This window comes from Panthera pardus, unplaced genomic scaffold (genome assembly GCF_024362965.1).
Source record: "Panthera pardus isolate Hobbes unplaced genomic scaffold, ASM2436296v1 HiC_scaffold_2, whole genome shotgun sequence".
NCBI classification, from domain to species: Eukaryota; Metazoa; Chordata; class Mammalia; order Carnivora; family Felidae; genus Panthera; species Panthera pardus.
The window spans coordinates 80,521,225-80,548,452 of NW_026526765.1; the positions used below are offsets into that span (position 1 = coordinate 80,521,225).

A 27,228-nucleotide genomic window follows, 5' to 3' on the forward strand; every position below is an offset into this window, starting at 1 on the left:
GTCCTCAAAACGAAAGTCAGGGGCAATGGATCAGAGTCAGGCAATGGGTCAAATGAGAACCAAAATAATAAAAAAGAAATCCTAGATTTGTGGCTCTCCTTTCTTTAATTTTTCATGGACTCTGAACTCAATGATAATTTGTTATTGGTTGATGCTTTTCTGATAGTCTAAGTTTTTTTTAATATTCTAAGATTAAGCTTGGTCTTCGTAAATAGTGACAACTAATAGATGAATAGATCAGGTAATGTATATTTTGAAAACAATTTAAAAATTCATGTAAAATACTAAATAAAAACAATTTTAGATTAAAATTTTTTAAGTTAAAAGAAATGCTAGATAACATTTATAAGAGATTTGAATAGTATACTTCAAGATACTTACAATGTCCTTCAAAAATAGCTGAACATGAGGAGCACCTGGGAGGCTTAGTTGGTTAAGCATGAAACTTCAACTCAGGTCATGATCTCATGGTTCATGAGTTTGAGCCCCATATAAGACTCTACAATGACAGCTCGAATCCTGCAGCCTGCTTAGATTCTCCGTCTTCCTCTCTGCCCCTCCCCTGCTTGCATGCTATCTCTCAACAATATTTGAATTAAATATTTAAACATTTTAAATACTTAAAATCTAAATATTTAAAATAAATATTTAAAACAAACAAACAAACAAACAGCTCAACAAGACACTATAGGATCTCCCAACAGCACTAAATTACAGTGCCAGTACTAAGTTTTGATATAGGATCCTACTGGGATAGCAAAGTAACATGGAAGACAGAAAGCAAAAAAACATGTCAGTGATTTTAAACAAGAGCAACTTAATAATAATGGAGCTGGGTTAGCTTTTAAGGGCACTAAAGGATACTGGCTCATAAAAATTAGTTAAGAGCTTCTTGCAAATGTGCCCGCTTTAATTCTCCACCCCAATTGTCCAAGAAACACAGCTTGAGATACAGTAACTAAGGGAGAGGGTTAAGGCAGCTTTAGCCAACTCTTCAGAACTAGGCTTACTCTATGTGATAACTCCACTGTACAGCATTCTTTTTCTACTGAAATTCCAAGAAATAACTATTAGAATAAATCCCAAATAGAGCTCAAAGTTTTATCAATAAGATGTTGTCCCATAGGACTAAAATTTCACAAACTTAAGGAAGTATCTAAAGTAACCAGTATTATGTCACTTGTTTCATATTCACTTAGTATAAATTTTCTCATTTGTACACTAAGTTTTATTTATTTTTTTTAAATTTTTTTAATGTTTATTTATTTTTGAGAGAGAGAGACAGAGTATGAGTGGGGAAGGAAGAGAGAGAAATGGAGACAGAATCCAAAGCAGGCTCCAGGTTCTGAGCTCTCAGCACAGAGCCCAACGTAGGGCTTGAGCTCCCTAACCATGATCATGACCTGAGCTGAAGTTGGATGCTTAACCAACTGAGCCACCCAGGCGCCCCTGTACACTGAGTTTTAAATGGCTAGAATATTATAAAATAAGAATATTATTATTTTAATAAGAAGCATTCATATTCTTCACTATATCCAGAAAAATGTACTTAGTTCATTTTATAATTTAAAAACTCCATCAAGCCTAGAACAACAACAAAAAATCTCTGGATTACCTCTCTTGTCTAGATATTCTAAAACAATGTAGAAGTGCACAGATGATACTTGAGGTAAATATTAAAAGGAAAGGTGGGTTTCCAAAGATCTCTATAAATTAGGAAGAAAATGTTTACTTCCATAACTTAAGCTTGTTAGGACATATAACACATTTGTCAGTCTACATTTGTTTTGCTTTATAAAATAATCACTTAAAGGCATTCACCCAAGTACACCCTTAAAGACTATTCATACCTTGCTGTCTGTGGGATTCATACTGGAAGACTTGCTGGTGGAAGCAGAAGAAGCTGACACCTAGAAAGTAAAGAAAGAGAAAGTCTGATTCTGGTTAACCTACAAACACTTTGTCTTTCAATTCCTCTTAACCATACTTGTTCTTAACTCTACCTTGGTTTTACCTCTTCTAGAGAACAACTCCCACAAAAGTCCAGTAGGTGGTCTTGCTCAGTGCGCAAAGCCTTTACAACCAGATCAAATGGGTGCAGATTTGGGGTGTACTACTTACTAAGTAATCTTGGGCAATTTTCTGATTTTTAGTTTCCTCTTTCTCAATTTTTCTTTAGTAGATAACTATCTTATAGGTTTATTACTACCTGGTGCATAAGTGCTCAGTAAATATTTTAATTATTGTCTGCCTTATTTTTTGGAAGAAGACAGACTTTAAAACTTGACAGAATTTTGTTCAAATGTGAGCTCTGCCAATTACTAGCAGTCTTAGTTTCCTAGGTATATAAAATGAGGTCAATGTTGGCTCTTTTGCAGGGTTTTAGGTATTTGAGATGACTAAATGTCTGGCATATTGTAGGTGCTTATTAAATTACTAATGCATTAGTCCCAAGATATTATAAAAGACAGAAAGAGCAGGATGTAGCACTAGAAAAGACTCAGGAAGATCAGAATTGTCCTTTCAGTGTCACATAAGCAAGAGAAGGTGGGAATGGTATTGCAAAGGCAATACTGCTGTATTTTATGTCTCATCCAGGCTCCTCCCTGCAGGGCAAGAGGTGATGATGATAATTGAAGTTTCAAGATACACCATTCCTAGGGATGCAAGGGGATGGTGGAATTAGTCCCTGCAATCTAATCACCCAAGTAGCAGGGAGTGCATATGGATACTTGCATGGTACTGACTACTAGGATAGTACTTAACTTGCATTACCGTGGTGAATATTAAATCAACCCTAGTTTATTTGGGAATTCCAACCTAGGCTCATTTAAACCTCCATAACATTTAAGTCTGTTAGGTTTTAAAGCTTAGGGATTCCATCTGGCACTTCTTAAGTAACTTACTTCTTAAGTAACAGGCTGTCAGTAAACAGCTGCTGCCCTGCCAAGAATACCCAGAGCCTGTCTCTGATGTCTGGCTCTGAGCCATTTCTGAGGCTAAGTCCCAGGGCAGGAGGAGCCCATGCTTGTTGGTTTCTTCACTCTCGCCACCCCCACACACTACCACTCAAGGTGACTGTATGAACCTACTATAACCCATGGACCGTGAACAAAATCACCTTCCCCACAGACCTCACTTACTGTAGAGTATGTTAGTGCTAATAGTAAATTACCACAATTTTCAGATAAAAGCCCAAAGTTTTAGTATACTGATTTTTCAAACAAACTATATGAACTTTATTCCTGAGCACTATTAGGCACCAATAAGGCACTCCCTCACCCCAAAATATACCACACTTGGTCACTGTAGCAGGCGTGGAGTAGTGTCTCTCACATTCTCTTTGGGATAAAGAGCTAGAAAATGTACCAAGGTAGATTTTCCCATCAAATTAAAGGACAAATACATAAATATTCATTTTTCCTTGAGATTTTTTTAATCTGTGAGAATTACTGTATCCATTTGCCACACCCCATTCCTTCAATGATTTTCCCTCAATAATATAAAATCAAAGACCAAACACTCTACATGAAAGTGCTTTTTAAGCTGCAAATCCTTAGGTAAACATTATTTCTAAACTTCTATGTTTATTAAAACGTTCCTGAAATCACATAGCCTTGGAATATCCAATCTGCCTTAAGCAGATAATTAAGCAATAGCTGGATGTGATCCTCAAATCCTATAAAGAAGACTTTCAAAGCCCCGCCCCCCCCCCACCCCAGAACAGTAAAATCTACAGGGATAACTATAAATATGCATGGAGCAGGTTATCACAGGAATTTAACTGAAGGCCTTGGCCACACCTGTTCTCAGCACAGATCCCTCCATGAAAGTTTTATCCCATCACAAAGGCACTAAACATTTTGAAAGTGAAATAGGACAGCTACTTCATGGGATCAGAAAATAAGGAAAATAATCCCACCCCACTGTGAATCCATTCAACTCCAGTGAACTGTGGTTTGTTTTATTTTCTTCTATTTGTGAAAACAATGAACTTTTAATATTTGTTATCTCTGGTGAGGGACTGAATACAGTTTCATTTTAATTCTGTACCATTTAAATTTCTGATCATGTATGTGAATAACTGATTGTTATTGAAGAGTTTATCCATAAAGCTATGACTTGAAGAACTTTAAAGATAAACCTTAATATGTGGTTTTAAACAGGTGAAGAAAAAGATATCTCACAGAGGGTAAGTGCCTTGTCAAATATACCCCAGTTCACTGGCTCCATATGTATTTACCCAGAGTAAGTTTGTGCCAGGTACACTGTCAGGAGACAGGAACACGGTGGTGCAATTGCTAGACATGTTCCTGTCACTGCGGAACTTTCAGCCTCATCAGACAGGACATTAATAGAATAATCACTGCAATAATTACTTGTGATAAGTGCTATAAAGGAAAATCACAGGTTCCCATAAAAACATAGACTTGGCAACCAGAATTAGTTCAGAAGATGGTCAGGACAGGTGATGCTAAGGAAGTGACATCGTCATTAAAATATAAGGGGCATCACCCAGGCAAAGGTGGGGATTGTTGGGGGGGTGGTGGCTAGAGGGGCCCTTTGAGCTGTGTGTGCCAGGGTTGGGACCTAGGCCACCTGACTTTTAAGCCAGTGACTTTCTGCTGCAGGACTACCACAGCACAGTCCTGTTAACATCTAGGGACAGCCAATTTTAAAGCACAACCATCAGGGGCATAGTCAGTTAAGTGTTCAATTCTTGGTTTCAGCTCAGGTCATGATCTCACAGTTCGTGGGTTCCAGCCCCACACTAGGCTCAGTGCAGAGCCTGCTTGGGATTCTCTCTCTCTCTCCCCCTCCCTCTCTCTTTCAAAATAAATAAATAAGCTTAAAAAAAAAGCACAATCATCACTCATACATACCAAAATATCACTGTGGGATCAGTGCTGTCAGTCAGAGTAAAGTGTAGCGATTACAATACTCTCCATCTCAAATGACCGACACAAATCTCTTTACATCCAGAGTATTAGTGGTCATTTATAAACTTAAAGAATAAATCAGAGTAACAAAGAGCAGAGAAAAACTATCTTTTTATAATCATTCTCCATCTACCCATTCAACAATTGCTATTTGAAAAGGAATGAGCTAGGGGCTGAGTACATACAATGAGGAAGACACCATCTCAGCCTTCAGAGTCTAGAGTCCAGAAAGACAGACAGCAGGTTTTTGTTACAACTGAAGTGCTCTAACAGAAGCAGGAAAAGAACCCTATGTGATAAAACAAATGTTTGAGTTCTACATCAGCTTCAGGCCCGCCTCAAATAATCTTGCTGTATCATCAAGTTGCATTAAAACAAACCAATGCTGGTTAAGAGTAAATGCAACCTGGAAAAAAAAAATAATTCTGTACTTAATCAATATGGCAGGTGTTTTTTAGCATTATTCAACAAAATCTCTTTAAATCTGTTACTTGCTACAGTAACAAATTTGGAAGTTTACTGCAGTAAACAATTCCAGATAGGAAGGGAAGATGGTATGCTTTTAAGACCCTTGGAAAATAGAAACTTTCCTTTTTCACATATATTTTGCAAAGGTCTCCCAGAGTCCAGATTTTTAGCTCTCTTACCCACTCTGGACAGATTAATCTTCCTACATGGCATTCTCACCTCTAAGTTTTCCATCCGAAGTAAATCAGTGGTGACTCCTGTTGCCCACTACCTCACACTGAAATCCGTTCTCTTGCCTTCAAAGACCACCATGCTCCAATCCCTCCCCATCTCCCAAAGCAGAAAAGCAGCTTCAGGCAGCCAGCCTATCCCTTCCTTCCTCAGTGCACACCTCACTCAACGCTCCCTTTATGTTTTATTCACACAAATGCTACTGGTTGGCATGCTTCTCTTCCTAAAATATCCAAACCCCACATGCCCTTCCTTTCAGGTGCATCTCACTAGCTCTCAGCCCCAGCATTATAACCTCCAGCATTACAACCACCACGAGCAGTCCTGATGGGCATCTTCCTTGTCTACTTCCAGAACTTTATATAATCAGGTAACCACATAACTACCTCAGGAATGGTCTCCTCCACTAGATGGGGACTCTTTGTAAGAGCTGTCTGTTGGGTGCATGCACCTGCTGACCCCACTCTTAATCATGGCAGGTTTCTGGTCATACCTTTTCCTGGATTCTGCAGGGTTTCTGCTAAGTACCAACCTCAACCATCGTGTGGCACCTGAGTGACTGCCAAGCATTGTGAGCTCACCCAGACCCTGCTGAATGGCTGGTACTGGGCAAGTTAAGGGCTCCCTTAGGAGGGTGAGGTCCTAGAGGATTTGCTCATCCGTTCTGCTGCCATTAAATCTGGCTGATGAAAAATATTACTTCCTCAGCTCCTTAGTTCTCTATTACAAAACAGAGTCCCCTCCCTTGCTTGGGGGTGCCTGAAGACTTATAGTTCTTGGCAGGTGCTGCTAGCTGGCCTCCCCAGTTCCCCTCAGGTCATCTGGCCTCGCCTTACTCTCTCCCCAGGCCCGGCTGGCAGACAACAGGCCAGCAGATGAGTCAACAGGTGCTCCTGAACTTGACCCATCTTCCTGTCCCCACCCCTCCCTGGCAAGAATCCCCCTTCCCACATCCACCTGCCTCTGCTGTGGAGTTACTAGAACACATGCCATACATATGCACATGCCTCTTCTACCTGCTGACACACCTGCAGATCCAGTCTGAATCCCTGACCATCCTCTCCTTCATGGCTGCTGTGCCAGAGCAATTCCACAGTCTCTCATCCCCACTATAATGTTTCCTTCTGGAAGCCTCTTCCACTTGCTCCACTCTTCTCTGGGTTTTCATCTTCAGTCACAAGCCCTCTGCCTTCTCTCTTACATTGTTGCTCCCTTGGAATGCTGATTTCTCCCTTGACTTTACCATTTATTATGTGAACAATTCTCTATACCTTTTCAGCAACCCTACTTTATCACCCAACTATCTTATTTTACCTTAAAATGAGGACACTGAAACAGATGAAGGCTCAGCTCCCTGTTCCAGCATTTACTAATCCACATTAACCTCCTGTAATCCCCATTCCCACAGCCTTAGAAATGGTAGTAATACCACCTGCCTGTGGAGTTGCTGTAAGTGCCAAATGATGTAATACAGGGAACTCATTTGGCCCTGAATCACCTGGGTTAAGGCCCAGTGCTGGTTCCAGTCCTTGTCATTTCTATTTCCACCCACACTCCCAGTCTAATCATGTACCTCCCACACCTGGATTACATCATGGCCCTTCTAATAGCTCCATACCCTGTTCTCCCACCCTCTGTTCTACCCCATTCTCTAGCTCCCAATTCTTTGTCTATGGCTCCCTAGTTTATCTGGAAGAAAAAAAAAAAGTGTACCATGTTCTCATTGTGATGAATTCATAAGCTCTCAATGGCTTGCCACTGTGTCCTAGATAAAGTCTAATGTCTTCTGCCTAAACTTTAGACTCTCCATTTGGCCTAACCTACTTTTTCCACTATTTCTCTCACCATGACTCCTACCCACATCTCCCCTCCATCAAGAACGGTGTCTTTCCTGTCTCACAGGCACCTCAGCAGGCAGCATAATTCAGTGACTAAGAGTGTAAGAGGGGGCTCTGGGCTCAAGAATGTCCGGTGGAATTTCACCTGGCATTGAATTCATGTGCAGCCTCAAACAAGTTACTATGCCTCAGTGTCCTCATCTGTGAAATGGCAACGGTACCAAAATTCACTCCATTCAGGTTAGTAATAAGTGAGTTAATGTACATGAACTAGTTATAACATTGCTTTGGCCAAGTGGTAAGCAATGGGCAAATGCTAGTTAGTATTATCACCATCATCACCATCATGCTCCTTTCCTCCTCCAGGAAGAGCAAGATGAGATTCCCAGATGCCTAGGAAGACTTTTCCCTGCTCAGGCCCCTATCCTTGAAGATTTAGCTCAAGGTACAACGCCTGAATCAGCTTTAGCTCATACTATCTCCTCAACCCCTATATCCGTTTGTACTTCTCACTTGGACACTCAATCACATGCTGTGTTAGAGGGTTACTGAGCTCGTTTCTAAGTATATGTCACGTCTTATCAATGAAGCTATAAATTGATCATTTCTGCTCCCCACAGTGTCTACCATAGTGCCAAGTATATGGTATCAGACAAGATATAAAAAATAACTGTTGATTCCAATCTTTGTTTCCATCTTCTAATTAGCCATTAAAGTTTCATTCTAACACACACAGTTTTAATACCTCTTGTTTTTAAGCTTGAATCAAGAACATAATAAATTAGAAAAATTAAGTTTCAGTCCATTGGCTTCTCAGTGGCCATGACTCCACAAACAAGCACATTAAACCTGCTAAGCATCTAGCTTCCCACAACTGGAACACCATGCACCCTACAGAGTAATTGTGAGGGTCAAGTTAGATACCAAATATTAGGGCAATTTGGGTAAAACACAAAACAAATATTAAGCATTTTCTAAATTAAATAAGTAACCGATTTTTAACTTTTAATACTAGTTCTGTTAGATGCACAAGAGAAAACCAAATCATTTGTTACCGAACCACAATAAGATTATTTAATAACACATTTCAAATAATGAAAGAAAGAAAATCATGGATTTCTTATAAACAAGTTCTTTCCTCGCAAAACTTATAAGACAGACCTGAACTTGAACTCCACAAGGTCAGGGGCCATGCCTGTCTCAGTTGCTGCACATCCCCAGAGCCTGGCAACAATAGTTGCCTAACAAGTATTTGTTAAATTATGAATTTGTGCATGAACAGACACAAGAGTATTATCTGATGGCTCAAATGCAATATTACCTAAGTTTTTACTCAATCATCAGAAATTTTATTCAAAGCACAAGTCAGAAAACTGGTTACAGAAAACAAAATTTAAATATCTAGTCATTTCTAGCACCAATGTCTTCAACCAGGAGTTGTAAGACTTTAAAAAGCACATAAACACACAAAACCCTGAGCCACTTCCTGTAAAACACCTGGAACAAACAACGGCAGCTGAAGAGGAGCTTTCTAAGGAAAGCACTGATATTCTTCAGAAGTCCCATTTATGGACCCAGGTTACATTTTTCTTTCTGTAATGACACATTATTCACTTCAGGAAATGAATATTCAGAGGTTTAAATTAGCCTATTGTTTGCCATGCTGTCACATCATGACACACATTCTTGCAAAGTCTTTAATTATTTAGCATAATAATGGTGCTTTTAAGGAGGACTTCAAAACAGTCACCTAACAATAGTGTTTAATCAGGACACAAAACATGAATCCAATGAAACACAAACAATGGATTATCTATGAATGAAGTAGAGACTTCTCTTTGGGCGAGAACATGCAGATCTCCTTATGACACTAACTTATACCCCAGCATTTATGCAATACAAGATAAGATCCATTGCGATAGGATCTTAAGTACAACATGATGTAACAAGAGATCAGAAGAGGAAGACTATTTCTGAGATGTGTGTTTGGAAGACGGTTAGGAAAGGCTTCACAGAAGAGATTGAAACTATTATTTATTGTAGTGTGATCAACCAGCCAGGTGGGGACCACAGAATCTTCCATGTGTTAGGAAATGTGCCAGGAACTGTGACAGGTGCTTGTGTATCTGATTTCAGTATATTTTCATAAAATCCTAGGAAGTAACCATTATTATCCCCATTTTATAAATGAGAAAACTAAGGCTCAGAGAAGTTAGGTAACTTATCTAAGATTACACAGTTAAGTGGCAGGGCTTGGATTTGAGCACAAATATAATAGTAATGCCAATCAACTTTGCAATAATAAGTGGACTCTTTCTTCAAAAATTAAAATACTGTATTTGAATTTTCAACAACAACAACAACAACAAAAAAATGGAGATGGGGGCTGAGCCAGCACAGTCATTCCAAGTGAGCAAAACAGCTTGAGCAAGACTCAGAGGTGGGAAGAGCTATTCAGTCCAGAGTGTAATAGGCTAGATGAAGTAGAGTACTGAGAAATGAGGCAATGAATGTGAACACTATCTGGGGAAAATGAAATGATTCCATCTCAACTGAGTACACAGCACATTCACGAAATATATTAAAATGGACACACAGATTTAAGATAAAAATAGAAGCCTGAGCACTTCTTGCTCTGGGAAGTGAAGAGCCTCATGAAGTTTTGGCCTCTGATGCAACATGAGGGTAGATCTCAAAATAAACAGCCAAACGTTGCCTGGCAGCCAGGACAATAGCCACAGCTGATCTGTGAGCTAAATCCACACCAGAGTTTATAGAAGTTTTGGCCACACCCTGGAAGCATCTGATTATAAGCATTGACATTGGATCACCCCAAACACTCAAAAATAATCCACAAAAGGTATGAAGTTGAACTCCTGGTCTAAAGCAACTTTCACTGTTTTGCAAACTCCAACTTTCCCTTGTTTTTTGTTTTCTTTTTTTCTGGAGTGATAATTATTTTGTGGGCAAAGGAAATGGGCATGCCACGCAGCCTAGTTTAGTCATCATAGAGTAGAAAAGGCAGCATTTTTTCCTGAATTTGGGTTCAGACTGACTGACCTTGACAAGCCGTGTGACCCTGAGCCTTAGCCTCCCTGGAACACAGTTTCCTCATCAGTAAAATGTCAGGCTTGAATGTTCTATAGTTCAGCAACTCTGATATTCTAGCTACAGTGATGTGAAACTTATTGAGTAATATACCCAATGACAGATGTGCAAATAGGAAATACTGGTGGTTAGCCCCGGGAGTCCCATAGACCTGGGGTCTAATTCCAGCTGTGTAAATTCAAGCAAGCTGCTCAACTTTTAATTTGTTTAAATGGGTACAAAAACAGTGAGGATTAAATGATGGCATGTTTATAAAGTGCTTGGCTCAGTGCCTGGCACATAGTAAGGAATTCAAATCAGTGATTTTTAAAAATTTTATGAACACCAGCAGCCTCAAAAGTTTCTCTTTCTTCACTCTCACAATGGTAGAGCAATTCTGTGGTGACCACTGCTTGGAGAAGTTACACACAAATGTTATTTGCCTTAGGATAAAAAGAGTAATATTATTTTACATTATTGTATTTTCTTTGGATTCAAATGTATAGCCTGTTTAGATCTAAGTTCCAATCAGTCAAGGAAGAGGAATCTCGGTAGCAGGAACACAGATTTGTACAAATCATAAAAGATTATGAGCTCATTAATGCATATATGGTTAGTGAGGATATGATTTGTACAAAAAACAATTCTGAGCTCTGCTGAACAGCTGTCTCAGGGCCTTTTAGCCTGGCTTCCATCGGGCTTTCAAATTCATTCCTTAGGCATGGACCTAATGGAGAGTGAGAGAACTTGAGAACTTTTGTGAGTCCCTGTGTTACAAAACCAAGTACAAAACTCAGTATCTACAAGGATGATAGACTCTAACAGAAAACGAGAGGAAGTCTGTGAAGAAATACTGAGACCAAACCACACCACTCATGGGGGAACTGAAATACAGGCCTGTCACATGACCATCCAGCTTCCCAGTGAAGCACGTTCTTAATTAGAAGGCTTAAATAACAGGAGCATCTGAGAGGCTCAGTCAGTTAAGTGTGCACTTCGGCTCAGGTCATGATCTCATGGTTTTTGAGTTCAAACCCTGCTTCTGGCTCTCTGCTGTCAGTGAAGAGTCCGCCCCGATCGTCTGTCCACCTCTCTCTGCCATTCCCCACTCAGGTGCACTCACGCTCGCGCTCTCAAAAATAAATAAACATTTATTAAAAGGCTTAAATAGTAGGGATTATAACAAGGTTCCCTTGTCCAAGCTGATTTTCAAATAATCAAAATGAAAATGTGAAATGAAATCAAATGTCATTCTGGAAACCATACAAGCAAAACAATTTCACAAATGTCTGACAGCAACTTTAAACTTTTCAAATATTAAAGAGGTAGTGTTGTTTAGTGGTTAGGATAATGGCTCTGTAGCCAGACACCTGAGTATGAATTCTAGCTCTGCTACCAGTTGTGTGAAATGAGCAAATTCCTTAATTGCTCTTCACCTCAGTTTCCTTGTCTGTAAAATGGGAAAAATAACAACTGCATTTCACTGCATTTCATCCCACTTTCCCCTAAGGAAGAAAAAAAAAAATCAATGGACAGAAGCCATGAATAAACACTTTTCCCAAGAAGACATCCAGATGGCTTAACAGACACATGAAAAAATGCTCAACATCACTCATCATCAGGGAAATACAAATCAAAACAACAATGAGACACCACCTCATACCTGTCAGAGTGGCTAAAATGAACAACTCAGGAAACAAGAGATGTTGGCAAGGATGTGGAGAAAGGGGAACCCTCTTGTACTGTTGGTGGGAATGCAAACTGGTGCAGCCGCACTGGAAAACAGTGTGGAGGTTCCTCACAAAGTTAAAAATAGAACTACCCTATGACCCAGCAATTGCACTACTAGAAATTTATCCAAAGTATACAAAAATGCTGATTCAAAGAGGGCACATGTACCCCAATGTTTACAGCAGCACTTTCAACAGTAGCCAAATTATGGAAAGAGCCCAAATGTCCATCAACTGACGAATGGATAAAGAAGATGTGGTGTATATATATACAATGGGATATTAACTCAGAAATGATAAAGAATGAAATCTTGCTATTTGCAACAACGTGGATGGAACTAGAGAGTATTATGCTAAGCAAAGTAAGTCAGAGGAAGACAAATATCATATGATTTCACTCATGTGGAATTTGAGAAACTCAACAGATTAACATAGGGGAAGGGATAGAAAAATAAGATAAAAACAGAGAGGGGGCAAACCATTAGAGACTTTTAAATTTAGACAACAAGGGTTGCTGGAGAGGGTTGGGGGCATTAGGTTAAGTGGGTGATGGGAGTTAAGGAAGGCACTTTTCGGGATGAGCACTGGATGTCATATGTAAAAGATGAATCACTGGGTTCTACTCCTGGAGACAAGACTACACTGTACATTAACTAACTTGAATTAAAAAAAAAGTTCATAAAAAAATCAACAGAATAGAAGAATAGATTTTAAAGTAAGCTTCATTTGAAACTGATGTAAAAATATGAACACTGCAGCTTATCTAAGTAAAAAGTTCTATATTTCTTACATAAGGGACTTCTCAGTTATGTACTACTTAATCCTGTAATTTAATTTTCACCATTTTCAAAGATGGCTAATCTATCTCTTCTCTACTGCCCATTAGAAAGTCTCAAGAAACTCTGTCAACAGAACCATTATTTGCTAATTCCAGTCAGTGTACAATACTCTTTCACACAAACAGGAAACCTCATCCATCAGAGAATTTCAACTATGTTAAGAAATGGAGCATAACAATAAAGAACACAATATTGATTTCTAGTGCTTCTTTGTATTTAGATACACATTCCTCTCTGTTATTTAAACTGTTTTTTAGTAATCTCTGCAGTCAATGTGGGGCCTGAACTCATAACCCTGAAATCAAGAGTCATGTGGTCTTCCGACTGAGACAGCCAGGTGCCCCACAAAATATGCAACTCTTAATTAAGAGGATTAAATGAAACCCTATGTAAATCACTTAGCAAAGTAGTTATTCAATAAATTAATCAATGGTTGGTTCCTTTCTCTTCCCCTTTATTTTTAAATATCTAGATCCTAGAAAGCTTCCCCAAACTACATACATGCTACTGGACCTAACCCCTCCCCCAGAGCATTCTAGAATTATTTTCAGATTATCAGCACTAGCTTGAATGTTCTTTGTTAAGCTTTTATTTCCTATTGACTGTCTCTCCATTTTGAATGGCAAACAAACTTTCAGTTCACCAACTCATAGAAAACTGTAGAGAATGTAGTTATATATACACAGAGAAGATGTGCTTTACCACCAGTTCAATTGGAAATCACCTGGGGTATTATGCAAATATTTTAGTTGCAAATAAGTACATCACTGTTCATCACATTCAATGTTTGGAAATATTTGAAGGGGTGTAAGAATATGATTGTCAGAAGGACTAGAGAAGGAAACAATTTTAATTTCTAAGACTTGGAATCCTGTCTCACCACAAGAACATTATTTGAGAATAATTCAGCACCAATCACTGCAATCATTAAAAGATTCTTGGGAGAAAGGGAAGGCTCAAACTGAATGGCCAAAAGAAGGTAATCTTTCCTTTTTGATCTATGAATATTGAGCACGAGGGTACATCGTTTCTTAGTGATGTAGACACTTTTTGGCTAAAATCCCAAACAATGATTAATTACTCGATTGTTTAAAATTCAAGGTTAGAGTAAACTAGACTATGGAAAATAATTTAGTTTTATAATACTGCCAGGGAAAAAAGGATCAGTAATTCAAACCACTGAAACTTTATGCAAAATATACCAGAAGTCATAATTATTTAAACATTTTGTACCAGAAATGTGCATGTTTGTTGACAATCAATGTTATGTAAAACCACTGGGCAATATAACTGGCCAAGCTTTAACACCTTAGGTCACTGGTTCTTGGCCCAGGAAAGGTCGCTCAAAGACAGTATGGACAGAGGGAGTCAATGAACACCCAGAAACTTATGAAAGGGAAAGGTCAGGAAGAAGAGGGAGTAGAGATTGTACACTGAAAAGCTGTGATTCAGGTGATTCTGAACCTTCTTGACATTGAAAATCACTGCTTTAGATAGCTTAAAACAAGATGGCTTGATAGTGGGTTAATGAAATAACCACTGTTTTCTACCATCTATTATCTATTGGCACTTTCTTCCTGGTGACAAACTTAGTCTCTTCATACTTTTATTAGGTTAAAAGGAAGGAATCAGACTACATAAGATACTAGGATAGTTTTACAGAATTGTTTTGCAGAAGTACTTTCCAGCCAGTTTTTAAAGGAAGATTTTTGGTGCTGATATTGCCAGCTCAGGTTAATGAAGAGCCTAGATGTTCCCTAAAAAGACAGCCTTGCCATACCTCAAGAATATTTGTCCTCTCCAATCTATGGTTTTAAAACCCAGGGACACTCGATACTTGTGATTATACCTCTAACACCTTTCTTATGCTATAAGGCAAGAGTATGTGATAGACATCACTAATCCCAATAGTGCTGTCATTTTAAAGGCAAATATTTTTGACCTATAGAGAAACTCCTAATGAAATACACATTCAGTATACAGCTCAGCTGTTAAGTATGTGTGTGTGCACACACACACACATATATGTATACATGTAGATAATACAAGGATACAATTTTCAAATGACTAATTGAATTTTCAGAAAATAATATTTGTCTTACTTTGTAGACTGGGGTCTAAAATTCAAAGGAAAATATGTGCCAGGTGTTGTGAATAAGTCTATCAGGTCAGCAGGAAGAGAGGGTAATGGGCTTTGTGACAAGGTAGAGCATGCATTCCCCATCTTTCAAACATTTGAAGTCTTTCAAACATTTAAAATACATTGTGCATGCCTAAAAAAATTAGTCTGAATATTGAAGGAAGAAACCCTTTCTATTCCAAATTGATAGACATAATGGATACATTTTAACATAAATTAAATAAAGACAGAGATAAATAGATGGTGAATACAAAAAGAGAAGAATCCTGGAAGATTAAAATTCTGGCTTCTCATTTCAATTTGCTGCTGTAGACCAAGTTCTCTGACACATCTCTGTAAATACAATATTATGAAAAGATGGATGTGTCAAAGCATTCAAGGTATATATTTTAGCAGGAAAATATTTATATTCCAGGATTCTAATGATGACTAGCCATACTAATGGAGTTATATAAAAAGATTTACCATGTTGATATAAAGACAATTTTCTATTTTCATGAGGACGTATAAAAAGCACATAACTGAAACGTGTACAAATTGTCTGACTTTCTACCTTCTCTGCCCACCCTGTTAGTATAGATAATAAAGGAACACTACACAGTAGACTGAGCCCCCGGTTTCTCTGTGGGAACAGTTCTCTGCCCCTCTACTAACAACTCTGTTCAGAGCAACTCCAGAGGCTCCAAGGTCTAACCTAGGTCTTTATACTTATGTCACTTGTGCAGGGAACCTCAACCCATTACAGAATCCAGAGTTTATGGAGTCCAAAGGGTACACTCGCATACTAAGCTGGCCTCCATCTCTTGGGGCAATTTTGAGTGAAATGGAATTGGTCTAGGCCCTTGCTTGTGCATCACAAATGTTAACCAGTTCAGTTCAGAGCCTCAGTATGATTCAGAAGTTGGAGCTCCTATGGATAGCTAGATTTTTTAGTAAATTCACTGAGATTTTACTGTACTGCTAAGGCCAGAAGAAGACAACTTATATAAAGGCTCTGTATAGTCCAACTTACTTCCTAGAATAGTGGTTATCAAACTTCACAGGTGTACAAATTTATCTAGAGAGCTCATTAAGCCATAGATTTCTCATTGATTCTGACTAGGTACATCTGAGATAGAGCCTGGGAAATTTCCATTTTTAACTAAGCATCCCAGGTGACTTTGATGCAAATGCTCTCCAGACTACACAGCATGAAACACTGTCTTAGAGAATTCAAAGGGGGTGCAGCACATCCCAGACAAGGATTGGGAGACCCCTACTGCTATGGATTAGTCTGAAATTACCCTATTGCCCTGCATTCTCTGTCTGAAGACCAATAACCTTCTCTTTAAAGTGCTTTAACAAATATCTGCAATTAGATTTTATCTAATTACTTAGATGGCAGTTACATTCTTCATTCCTTAGGAATCCATCGGCAATAAATGTTTAAGGTATCATTACTACTTAGTGGAACTACTTACTTTTTCCCAAATGTGAACTAATTGGTTGGTCTAGTTTAAATAAAAAACCCACAATCTATGCTCTTCTGTATACATATATATCTTTGTATCTTCTTTTACATTATAACTTGCAATACTTTCATCTGGGAGACTATATAAACCTGGAATATGTGTTTTTGCACCAATGTGTCTGACCTTATAAGAGAAATCCTATAGTTTTTCTGATATATTGAATTAATAATCTGCATACTGGGAAAGTACAATGGTTGTCACCAACAACTACATTGCATGTTTTCTATTTGAATAACTTTTTAAATTTTTTTTTAAACTTTTTATTTTTGAGAGATAGTGTGTGAGTGGGGGAGGGGCACGGAGAGAGGGAGACACAGAATCTGAAGCAGAACCCAGGCTCTGAGCCATCAGCACTGAGCCCGACACAGGGCTTGAACCCACGGAACCATGAGATCATAACCTGAGTCGAAGTGGGATGCTTAACTGACTGAGTCACCCAGGTGCCCCTATGTGAATAGCTTTTAACTTAAAAATGTCAGCTACCCAATGTTTCTCAACAGGGTACTATTCGCATTTGGGCTGACAATTCTATTTTGGGGGGGCTGACAATTCTTAAGTGAGCAGGACTGTCTTGCTCCCAGTGAATGCTAAAGCATCACCAAAAGCACTTTCATGCATTTAAAAATACCCTTTCATTGGTTGCTACCTCCCCTGGTTAAGAACAAATGAGACACCCTATTTTTATGGAAAGCTGTAATTGCTCAGTCCCATTATTTCCAATTTCTAACGGTACTTTGCAATATCTCGTAGGACATACGGACTTCTGAGCTAGTCCATATACATGGACATTGGAGATCTGGACAGAGGCCATGCACAATCCTACTGTTCACAAGGTGATGTTGTTGGACTAGTGCTCTCCTGCCTACACTAGGCAATAATAAATTATTAGAAAGCGGCCATAATAGGTTTCAGAACAAGAACAGATCAGTAAATCTGTATAAGAACAGAATAGTAATAGTTACTGCTACATTTAGTGAAAATTACTATGTTCTAGACATGAGTTGAGCACCACATAATGTGATGATAATGTAGCAATGAGGTCGATCCTCATTTATTATGCCCATTTTACAGATTAAAAAAGTAAGAGCCTGACCTCTTAACTACCATGCTTTATAGTTTCTCAGGACATATTTAACACGTCTCTATAAAATATTTTCCAAAAATTGAGTTTCAGGCATGAAAAGTTATCACACAGTAAAGTCTCAATTGGTTACACTGTCTCATTTAGGTATATTTTTTTTCTTCTTAGAATGCTAGCTCGTTCCTGTATTGTGAGCCACTTAAAGACAGGATCCACCTATCTGGACCCCCATAGCATCTACCACGGTCACTTCTACATAGTAAGTGCTCAATAAATATTTATTGAATTGAAAAATAAGATTGATTTTATCAAATAGAAAAGATCAACAGGAACCTTTCTTTGGCCAATTCAGAGAACAATCAAGGAACTAAATTAACCACTCATACTATAATCAACTCTTCTTGTGCACTAGGAATCTTTTTTTAAAGCATGTGAACTGAACCACAGCTAACATTTATACTTAGATGTGCTGCTTCATAAACACTGCCAGTGTAGTTTGCAAAATTCACTTGTTTACAATAGACATCAAGGGTCTTTGCTACACACGGATTCCCACTCCACCCTCATTGCTATTGGCCGCTTACCCTTTGCTCCATCAGTCAGCAGATGCAGCCTTTCCGACTTCAGCATGATTTTGCTAAATGTCACTACTTCGTTTTAATTCTATACTGTCTCCCGGAACCCCAATTATCACTCCCTCCCCACCACATTCCCAGTAACAATCATCCTTTTAAATACTAAAAACTCAGTGTGGAAAAGTTGAGGTCAGTGCCCACAAACATCAGGAAGAGGCACTTGATATTTATTTACTAGAAAATAGTTTCCCCCTTTGGACAGCCGATGCCACTCCTTATTGACCTTCCCTGCAATGCAGAGGCGTTTGCTCCACAAAACATCTCAGCAGAAACTTTCCAGAGCTGCTGATGGAGCATTCTGGTTCTTCTGCTGTATAGGTGGGCTCCTAGAAGACTAGTCAGAGAAACCAAGGTCTTGCCCCTTAAGCAAGTTTCCTAAACCCTCTGCCTCCTTTTCTCAAGCTGTAAAATAGGAATAAAGAATTAGCCTCTCCCCATTTCTAACTGAGGAACACTAGGACCCTAACAGTACATAAGAGATTGTTAAATCTCTGTGAAAACACCTTGCATTCTTGAAAGACAGACACAAAGTACCCCTCACTGATGTTATCTGACCACAGTCTCAGGTTGTGTTCAAGGAAATAGAGAACTAAAACATGTTACAACACATGCCACACCACACCCAGAATGTATCAGGTACATGGAAAGGTTATACAGAGTGAGCTCATTCTCTAAAACGGAGGTCAGCACAGTAAGTGAGGGCAGGGCTGAGGGGGGAGGGGGGACCTAACCATAGAAATAAAAATGCCAAACTAAATTAACATAGCTGCTGCTTTTCTTCTTTGCATTTTTTTTCCCCCGGGTCACACAAATCCCTGGTTTTGTAACCCAACCGCGCGTCCGGTCACCAGACACATTCCCGGCTGAAGAGACAGCAACGGTGTTACCTACAGGGAGGGAGGGGTGGCCAAATAACACAATTTAACTTAAAGCCCATGTGGAAAGAAACGCATCTTTAGGGTCAAAAGGCGGTAAGAGCGCGGGTCCACACCAGGGGAGCCAGCGGCAGGGTGCGAGTGTGGGGTCGCGCAGGGCCGGGCGCTCGCCTGGGAAGCAGACGCGCGGCCTTGGAGGCCAGCGGCCGAAATCAGTACTCACTCTGCGTCCGACCCCCCCGGGCCCAGAGACTTCAGCTGGGTTTTCAGGACGTTTGCATTCCAGGCTGGGCTCGGCCCCCGCGGTTTCTGCTGTGAGCCTCGGCCCACAGGCAGGCACGGGGTGGGGCGGGGCGAGGCGGGGCGAACCCGGGACGCGACGCACGCTGCTCCCCGCCCACCTCCCCCGGTGGCACCGCCCCGGAGCTCCGGGCAGCTCCGCGGAGGAAGGCTCCCGCCCCGCCCACCCGTTTTGTGTAGGCATCCGGGAAGCCGGCTGCGTTAATAACGCCGAGGGTGATGCAGGCCACGCGCGAGGTGCACAGTTCCTGCTGATGGCAGAGATCTACCGCTCCCAGGCGTCACCCTGTGACTCCACCAAAATAAGCGAGCGAGCGAAGTGGGGTGCTCTCGCAAATACACGCTCCAAATATCTCTTTTTTTAAACTTGAAAGCAATGATGAGCATCACCAGGGATTCGTAATACATTTCAAATAGTATAATGGATATTTTAAAAAGCAGTGTAACAGAATCAGAATTCTACTAAATTATCGTCCATTATTATACTTAAAAATATCAAAATAAGTAATAAGAAAAATGGATTTTAAACCAATGAATAAAATAAGTCATGGGTCCGTATTACTATGAATGGAATGAATGAATGAATGGAAAGGAAATGCTCTTTATTATAAAAGAATGGCAAGTAATAAATACAGAACGAATGATGGTGTTAATAGAAGAGTTATGAAATTTTAAAAGAAATATGGAAAGCCAACTTTTCTCAAAGTCACAAATCAGTCACAATAAAGACTCTGGACACTGAACTTGGAGTGTGACTGGAGGAGGAGAGCGTGGTCAGTGGTTGGATAACAGAAACCTCAGGCCTAGATACTGACAGCTGAGCAGTGACTCAACGGTGCATCCAGCCAAGGCCGAGTGACTGCCAGCTGGCATGAAAAAGGCAGAGGTCATCTGCACAGCTTTATACCCACACCAAGAAGCCAGAGCAGGTGAGGTTCCTGACTTCCTCTGCAAGGTGTCCCTCACAGCCACCTTATTGATTTTCATTTTTCACTTACTTCTGTTAACTAAAGCTGGTGAAGTAAGCACCCTTCCAACTCTATTTTTTTTTTTTATTTATTTTGAGAGAAAGAGAGAGAACAAGTGGGGGAGGAGCAGAGAGGGAGGGAGAGAGAGAATCCTGAGCAGGCAGGCTCTGCACTGTCATCACTAAAACTGACATGGGGCTAAGACTCACAAATCGTGAGATCATGACCTGAGCCAAAATCAAGAGTCAGTCACTTAACCGAATGAGCCACCCAAGGTGCCCCCAACTCTAATATTTTATAATTCCCTCAACAGAAGACCCTGTCCTTAAAATTATTCCCAATGAAAATACAGTTTAAAAATTCCTTTTTTTTATTATTAGTAATTTCTTTCCTTTAAAAAATTTTTAAACAAAACCTCAGCTCATCTAGGTTTCACTAACATTCATTTCCTCCTATGACAAAAACAGCACAGGATGACTTATTTGGGCCACACCCCAAAAGGGATGCATCCTGGGTAACATAGCCCCAGGGTTAGCACATCTCCCTCAACGGAGGTGAGGGATCCTGTACGACTGAAGAATGCAGATAAGTTATTACATGTTATGAGATAAATTTTTCAGAGAGTCTTATACTACAGTACATACAGAAAGAGGCTCCTTTTCTTAGAAATGAAGAGGGACATTATTTCCTGATGTGCTTTGGCTGCCCCAATCCCTGAGATTCATCCTTTCTCCCAGTGTGGTCCTCAGATCCTTTGCATCTGAAACATCTGGGGGTAAGTATTAACTAAATAAAATCCTGGGCCTCACCCTACCCCTTTGAATCAGAATTCTTGACTGGGAACCTGAGAATCTGTATTTAAACCAGATTCTCCAAGCAATGTTTATGTAATCTAAGGTACAGGCAGTCTAAACTGCCCACAATCAGAACAATTCAGCGTCCTCGCTACTCAAAGTGTGGTTGCCAGACCAGCAGCAGCAGCAACTAGGAGCTTGTTAGAAAAACAGAATTTCAGCCTCACTGCAGACTTCTTGAATCAGAATCTCATTTCAATAAAAAACCCACTGATTCAATATGAATATTAAAATATGACAATTACTCCTCTGAATCTTGTTTTCCAAATGGTTACTTGTGCATTGCCTATAATATTTGTAATTGGCTATATTATATTTACTTAATATTTAAAAAAATAGATTTACTTTTTTAACCTTTAGCCTGTCTTAATCAAAACTATCCTTGGGATCATGAGTTTGAAGTGCTAGTTTATCTTGTAGCACATTAAAATACATGCATAACTATTAAAATAAACATGTTTGCCTACTTATTAACACACAGAGTCATCTCCCAAACTACATATGGTCCAAGGGTACTGTGGGGTGAGGCTGACACTGAATGCCAGAATACACATAGTTTTTCCAGCCTCTCACTAATCTTATGGATGAGAAAATTAGCAGCTGAGAAGAGGGCTATTTAATGCCAACACAGCTATTTATGGCAAAACCAGAAGCAAAATCACAAAAGAATTCTTTGATGGGTGCTTATTCCTTCACAAATCTCTCCTGTAGCTGGAGGAAATGTTGTTTCTATCGTCATTTGACTGTTTTAGAGAGAGAGAGAGACAGAGAGCAGGGGAGAGGGGCAGAGAGAGAGAATATCCCAAGCAGGCTCCATGCACAGTTGTAGAGCCAGATGCAGGGCTCGATCCCACAACCCTGGGATTGTGATGTGAGCCAAAAACAAGAGTCGGGTGCTGAACTCACTGAGCCACCCAGGAGCCCCTTTTATGTTTTTTTTTTTCTCCCCTCTAATATAGCTGAACAACATATCATGGTTCAGTTCTCCTGTTTTCCTTTCTGTACTAGATGTTTGTCAGTTGGCAGCTGGCCACACCTTTGAAAACCCTCACTACGTATTTATAAATTTCCCACCTACCTACTCAATATGCACCTTCCCAAACCAGAATCCAGAGCACTCACATCCCCAGGGTCCCTTGTAGCAGAGTTGAGGCACATGACTTACGCTGGTCAATCACATATGCCATAAAAGAATGAGGCTGGAAGTGAACAATGTGAAGAGACCACTGCCTACCAAGAAATCTGTGTATGACAAGGCCTATTAGTCTTCAAGATTAGCACTGGCAGAGTTTCTGGCATCTGGTCCTAAATGCAATAGGTGCTGAGCTGTGGTGGTAGCACAAGAAGCACCCAAGATGAGCCTGGGCATGGTTCTTGGCTGTGAAGATTTAGATTCCTTCTGCTGGAGTCCTTGGGATCTCTATGAGCTACCCGCCAATCCTTAAGAAATCCCTTTTTGGTTTGAAATAGAGTGGAGTCCAGTTGGAACTAATAACCTCAGCCAATATATCTTCTTAATAGCTGTAGTCTACTACAGACACATTCCTTTTTTTTTTTTTTTAATGTTTATTTATTTTTGAGAGAGAGACAGAGTATGAGCAGGGGAGGGGCAGAGAGAGAAGGAGAGAGACACACACAGAATCCAAAGCAGGCTCCAGGCTCTGAGCTGTCAGCACAGAGCTGGATCGGGGCTCAGACTCATGAACCACGAGATCATGACCTGAGTGGAAGTCAGACACTTAACCGACTGAGCCACCCAGGTGATCCTACTGCAGACACATTCCTAAAGCAAGTTTCTTCACCTGAACAAGGACATGGTTACTATCCATGCTGCCTGAGAACTCGTCCAGCAATAGTTGCATGACTGATTACAAATCACAACTATTTTCATACTGGCGTTACTAAGAGCATAAATAATTTCTGCAACTTCATTAGTCCTCATTATTAATTTACCAAAAATCGAATTTTAAGTGCTAAACTTCTTACAATATTATTTGGAGTTAGAAAGGTCTATGTCATTTAAGTGCTTTGGATCTTCCAAGCCCAGAACTGCATGGCAGTGATACTATTTGTGTACATAATTACTCATTTTGTAAGAACCCTCGTAAAATAGTTCTGTAATACATGGTATCCATTCTAGATCACACAGCTTATGATGAGTTTCAGATTAAATATTTAACTTTTAAGATGGGCTATAAAGTTTTCTTTATAATGGTGAAATTATCACTTATTTTAACTTTCAAGTTCAGTATATCAAGAATCAAGAAAACCAAAACTAATTCTCCCTGCCAATTGTATCTACTATTTTGTCATCTCATCTGTCAGGGTAATACTATGTTGCCTGTGTGTGTTATTATAATTAATTTATAATAAAAGGCTTCAAGTGATCACAAATGCTATTATGCCAGCTTTTCTAAATGATACATGGGAATGACCTTTTTTTTAAAAAGTGATGACGCGGCTGAGTTAAAGCCCTTTCAATTGGGCATCAAAGCAAAATATATATATTTTCATATATATATATGAAAATATATATATACATATATATGTATGTATATATGTATGTATATGTATATATATATACATATATATATATAATCTTCCAATAATCTATAAATGTTAAAGATATGAGAAAGAAAGGAGTGAAGAATAAAACTCTGGGGAAACTAATATTCAGGAAACTGCTGAAGCAAAGCAAGTCAGGAAAGTGCAACAGGAGAGAGGACAAAGAGGACAATGTCTTAGAAGCTAAGGAAAGAATGTCAAGTTTGACATTAAATAAACACTAAATATGTGGCTAAAATGCCTCCACCTCCCAGCTACACTCCCTCCCTCAACTTTCTGAGACACAGCAGGGTTTGGGGCAGATGCCAAAATTCTTTACAGAATTCTGAATGAGTGACTAGGTGTGAATTTCCACAATCTACTAAACACCTCCCCACCAAGAGTTTAGATAATCCCAAATTTTAGAAACCATCTCCACTTCATCCACCAAATCTCATAGGGGTGGGGTTGTCTACTGAGGCTTCTCATGTGTGGAGGCATAATTTAAGCAGAAGTTAAATAAAGGTTGCAATTCTATAAAAGACAGGACATATATGGCAAATCTTTATATATATATATAAATATATATATATTTATATAAATATATATAAAAGTATATATATATTTATATAAATATATATATATATATATATAAATATATATATATATATTTAAGTGTTTATTTATTTTGAGAGAGAGTGAGAGCAAGCAGGGGAGGGGCAGAGACCGAGGGAGAGAGAATCCCAGAGAGAGAGGGACAATCTGCACACTCACAACTTGCAGCCAAACAAGGTGGTTGATTTCACCGAAGGTGAGATCATGACTTGAGCCAAAATCGACTTAATGTACCAAGCTTCCCAGGTGTCAGTGGCACATCTTTTTTAGTTTTAGACATTCAAACAAGAGTGTGAGGCTAACAGGAGTAGTCACAGCTGACATACATTTTCCCCAGCACCTACGAAATGCCAGGCTGAGGTCTATGTGTTTTAAATATTTTATTACATTGAAGCCTCTTGGCAGATCTGTCCAAAGAAGTCCTATCCCCATTTTATACATGAAGAAACTGAAGCTCACTGGAGATAGGTAAACTTGCTAAGAGTAAGTGGCAAAGAGGCAACTTGGGTTTGTTTTGCTGTGCAGAAGTCCTCTTACCCATAGTTAGCACTGAGACTGTGCTCCTGAATCTGTTCAACTCTGTGGCCAGCTTCTTCTCATTTCTCAGCTGGATTTTGTTTTGGGCACCTTTTAAGGGCCTGGAGAGCAGCTGGGGCTCCAAAAAGCATTTAAAACATTAACTCTTAACCAAGCCAAATAACCTATATGAGAAAGTATTCAGACCTCCATAGAAAAGAGACTAGTTTTAAAGGAAAAATGCTTATTTAAAATAGTTGTGTAGGGGCACCTGGGTGGCTCAGGAGGTTGAGTGTCTGACTCTTGATTTAGGCTTCAGGTCATGATCCCATGGTCGTGGGATGGAGCCCTGTGTCAGTCTCCATCCTGAGCATGGAGCCTGCTTGGGTTTCTCCCTCTCCCTCTCCCACTGCCCCTCCCTCTCAAAATAAATATATAAACATTTAAAAATAAATAAATAGTGGCGGCTGGGTGGCTCAGTTGGTTTAGCGTCCAACTTCGGCCTAGGTCATGATCTCGCAGTTTGTGGGTTCAAGCCCTGCCATCGGGCCCTGTGCTGACAGTTCAGAGCCTGGAGCCTGCTTCTGATTCTGTGTCCCCCCTCTGTCTCTCAAAAATAAACATTCAAAATAATTTTTAAAAAAAATAAGTAGTTGTATAGATAGCCCCGAAATAATGTTTTTGATGATCTCAGACATACTGGAAGATCACAAGTTGAAATGGGCTGAACAAAACTATTTAAATGTTGAAAACTACTAATTAAAATTGTAGTTTTTTGTCTTTAAATGTGTTGTTTCAGTGATTTTTATAAGTTGCAAAGCTCTCAAGTGCTATATTACCAAAGAATGCTCCATTAGAGCTTCTGATGTCCAGTGGTGTCGAGGACCTTGTCTGAACAGGAAACCTGGGTTTGAACCCTTGTTCTATCCTACTGGCTTTGCAATCTTATCAAGGATGCTTAACCTCTCTGGGCCCTGACTCCCTCAGATATAAAGGAATAATAATTACAACATTAATAAAAGAATACATGAGGTATTTACACAGAGCATTTAGCAGAGAGCCTAGTGTGGCTAATGCTCATCAAGAGAATCTGAATTATTTTCTGAAGAAGTGAAAGTGCTATATTTATACTTACATTATGTGTAAAAGTCCAATATTATCTATAGATATTATGATAAGAATATTTACTGAACACTTATTATATGCCAAGAAAAATTGTAGAATCAATGATTTTACTAGGTTTTAAATTGTTCAAACCATTATTAAGAAATTACATTCTCCTCCTCACCCCCAGCATAGAAACGATACTTTGTTCAAAACTTACCATGATATACAAGTACTATTTGCCTTCTCTACAGCCTCCACCCACTAATGATAGACCTGTTGTAGAGCAGGAGTCTTTTCATGCTCAGGAAATGACTGACCTTGGTGGCCCGGGCTGTTCCACCAGCATGGGTTCTGGAAGGCTGACTGCTCCCAAGGCTTGTTGCTTTTTTCTTAAAAATAAGAAAGTATATATTTTAGTTTCACTGGGGTAAACCATCCTAACAATGTAGACAAGTTAAATTTTCATATCAATACAAATATCTTCTTAAGCAAACTTCAGACTAATATACTAAGCACACAAAAATTAAACATGTTTAATGTTTTTAAATTGTTCATCTTTGTCTGAAGACTATATAAACACTGAAAAGGAAGAGGAAGCTGAATAAATCCCAATTATTCAATAGTCAATGATTCTGGAGAACTACAAAGATCCTCATGGGAAGTTGCCATTTCCACCATGAAGCGCTTCTGGAAACAACATCACTCGCTGTGGAGTGGGTGGCTTTCTTTCTTACAGCACTATAGACAGTGCGTGCTAGCACAACCTCTACAGAGGGTGATTTAGCAATAAGTCGCAAAGACAGAATTCTACTTCTAAAAGTTTATCTTAGGGAAGTAAGAAGAGAAAGCAAAAGCCTTTTTTCTTCAAAGATATTCACAGTATTATTAGATCAAAAAGCTGAAAGCAATATAGGTAATAATAATGAATATTTATTGAGTACTTACCATG

At 39.3% G+C, this 27,228-nt stretch overlaps 1 protein-coding gene across 18 annotated transcripts in view; it reads right to left on the bottom strand.

Moving 5' to 3' along the window:
* Positions 1 to 27,228, bottom strand: part of CAST (calpastatin) — a 108,231-nt gene that overhangs the window by 48,360 nt on the left and 32,643 nt on the right. For 12 of the 18 annotated variants that reach the window (XM_019428860.2, XM_019428859.2, XM_019428858.2 and 9 more), the window contains exons 1-2: positions 19,599 to 19,728; positions 1,851 to 1,910 (exon numbers count right to left, since the gene is read on the bottom strand). In XM_019428860.2, coding sequence (XP_019284405.2) covers positions 1,851 to 1,871 — 21 coding nt within the window. In that variant the 5' untranslated portion in view covers positions 1,872 to 1,910; positions 19,599 to 19,728. Of the gene's footprint in view, positions 1 to 1,850; positions 1,911 to 19,598; positions 19,729 to 26,596; positions 26,669 to 27,228 lie in introns of those variants that run through there. The other 6 variants (XM_019428861.2, XM_019428862.2, XM_019428850.2 and 3 more) reach the window with 1 other exon arrangement.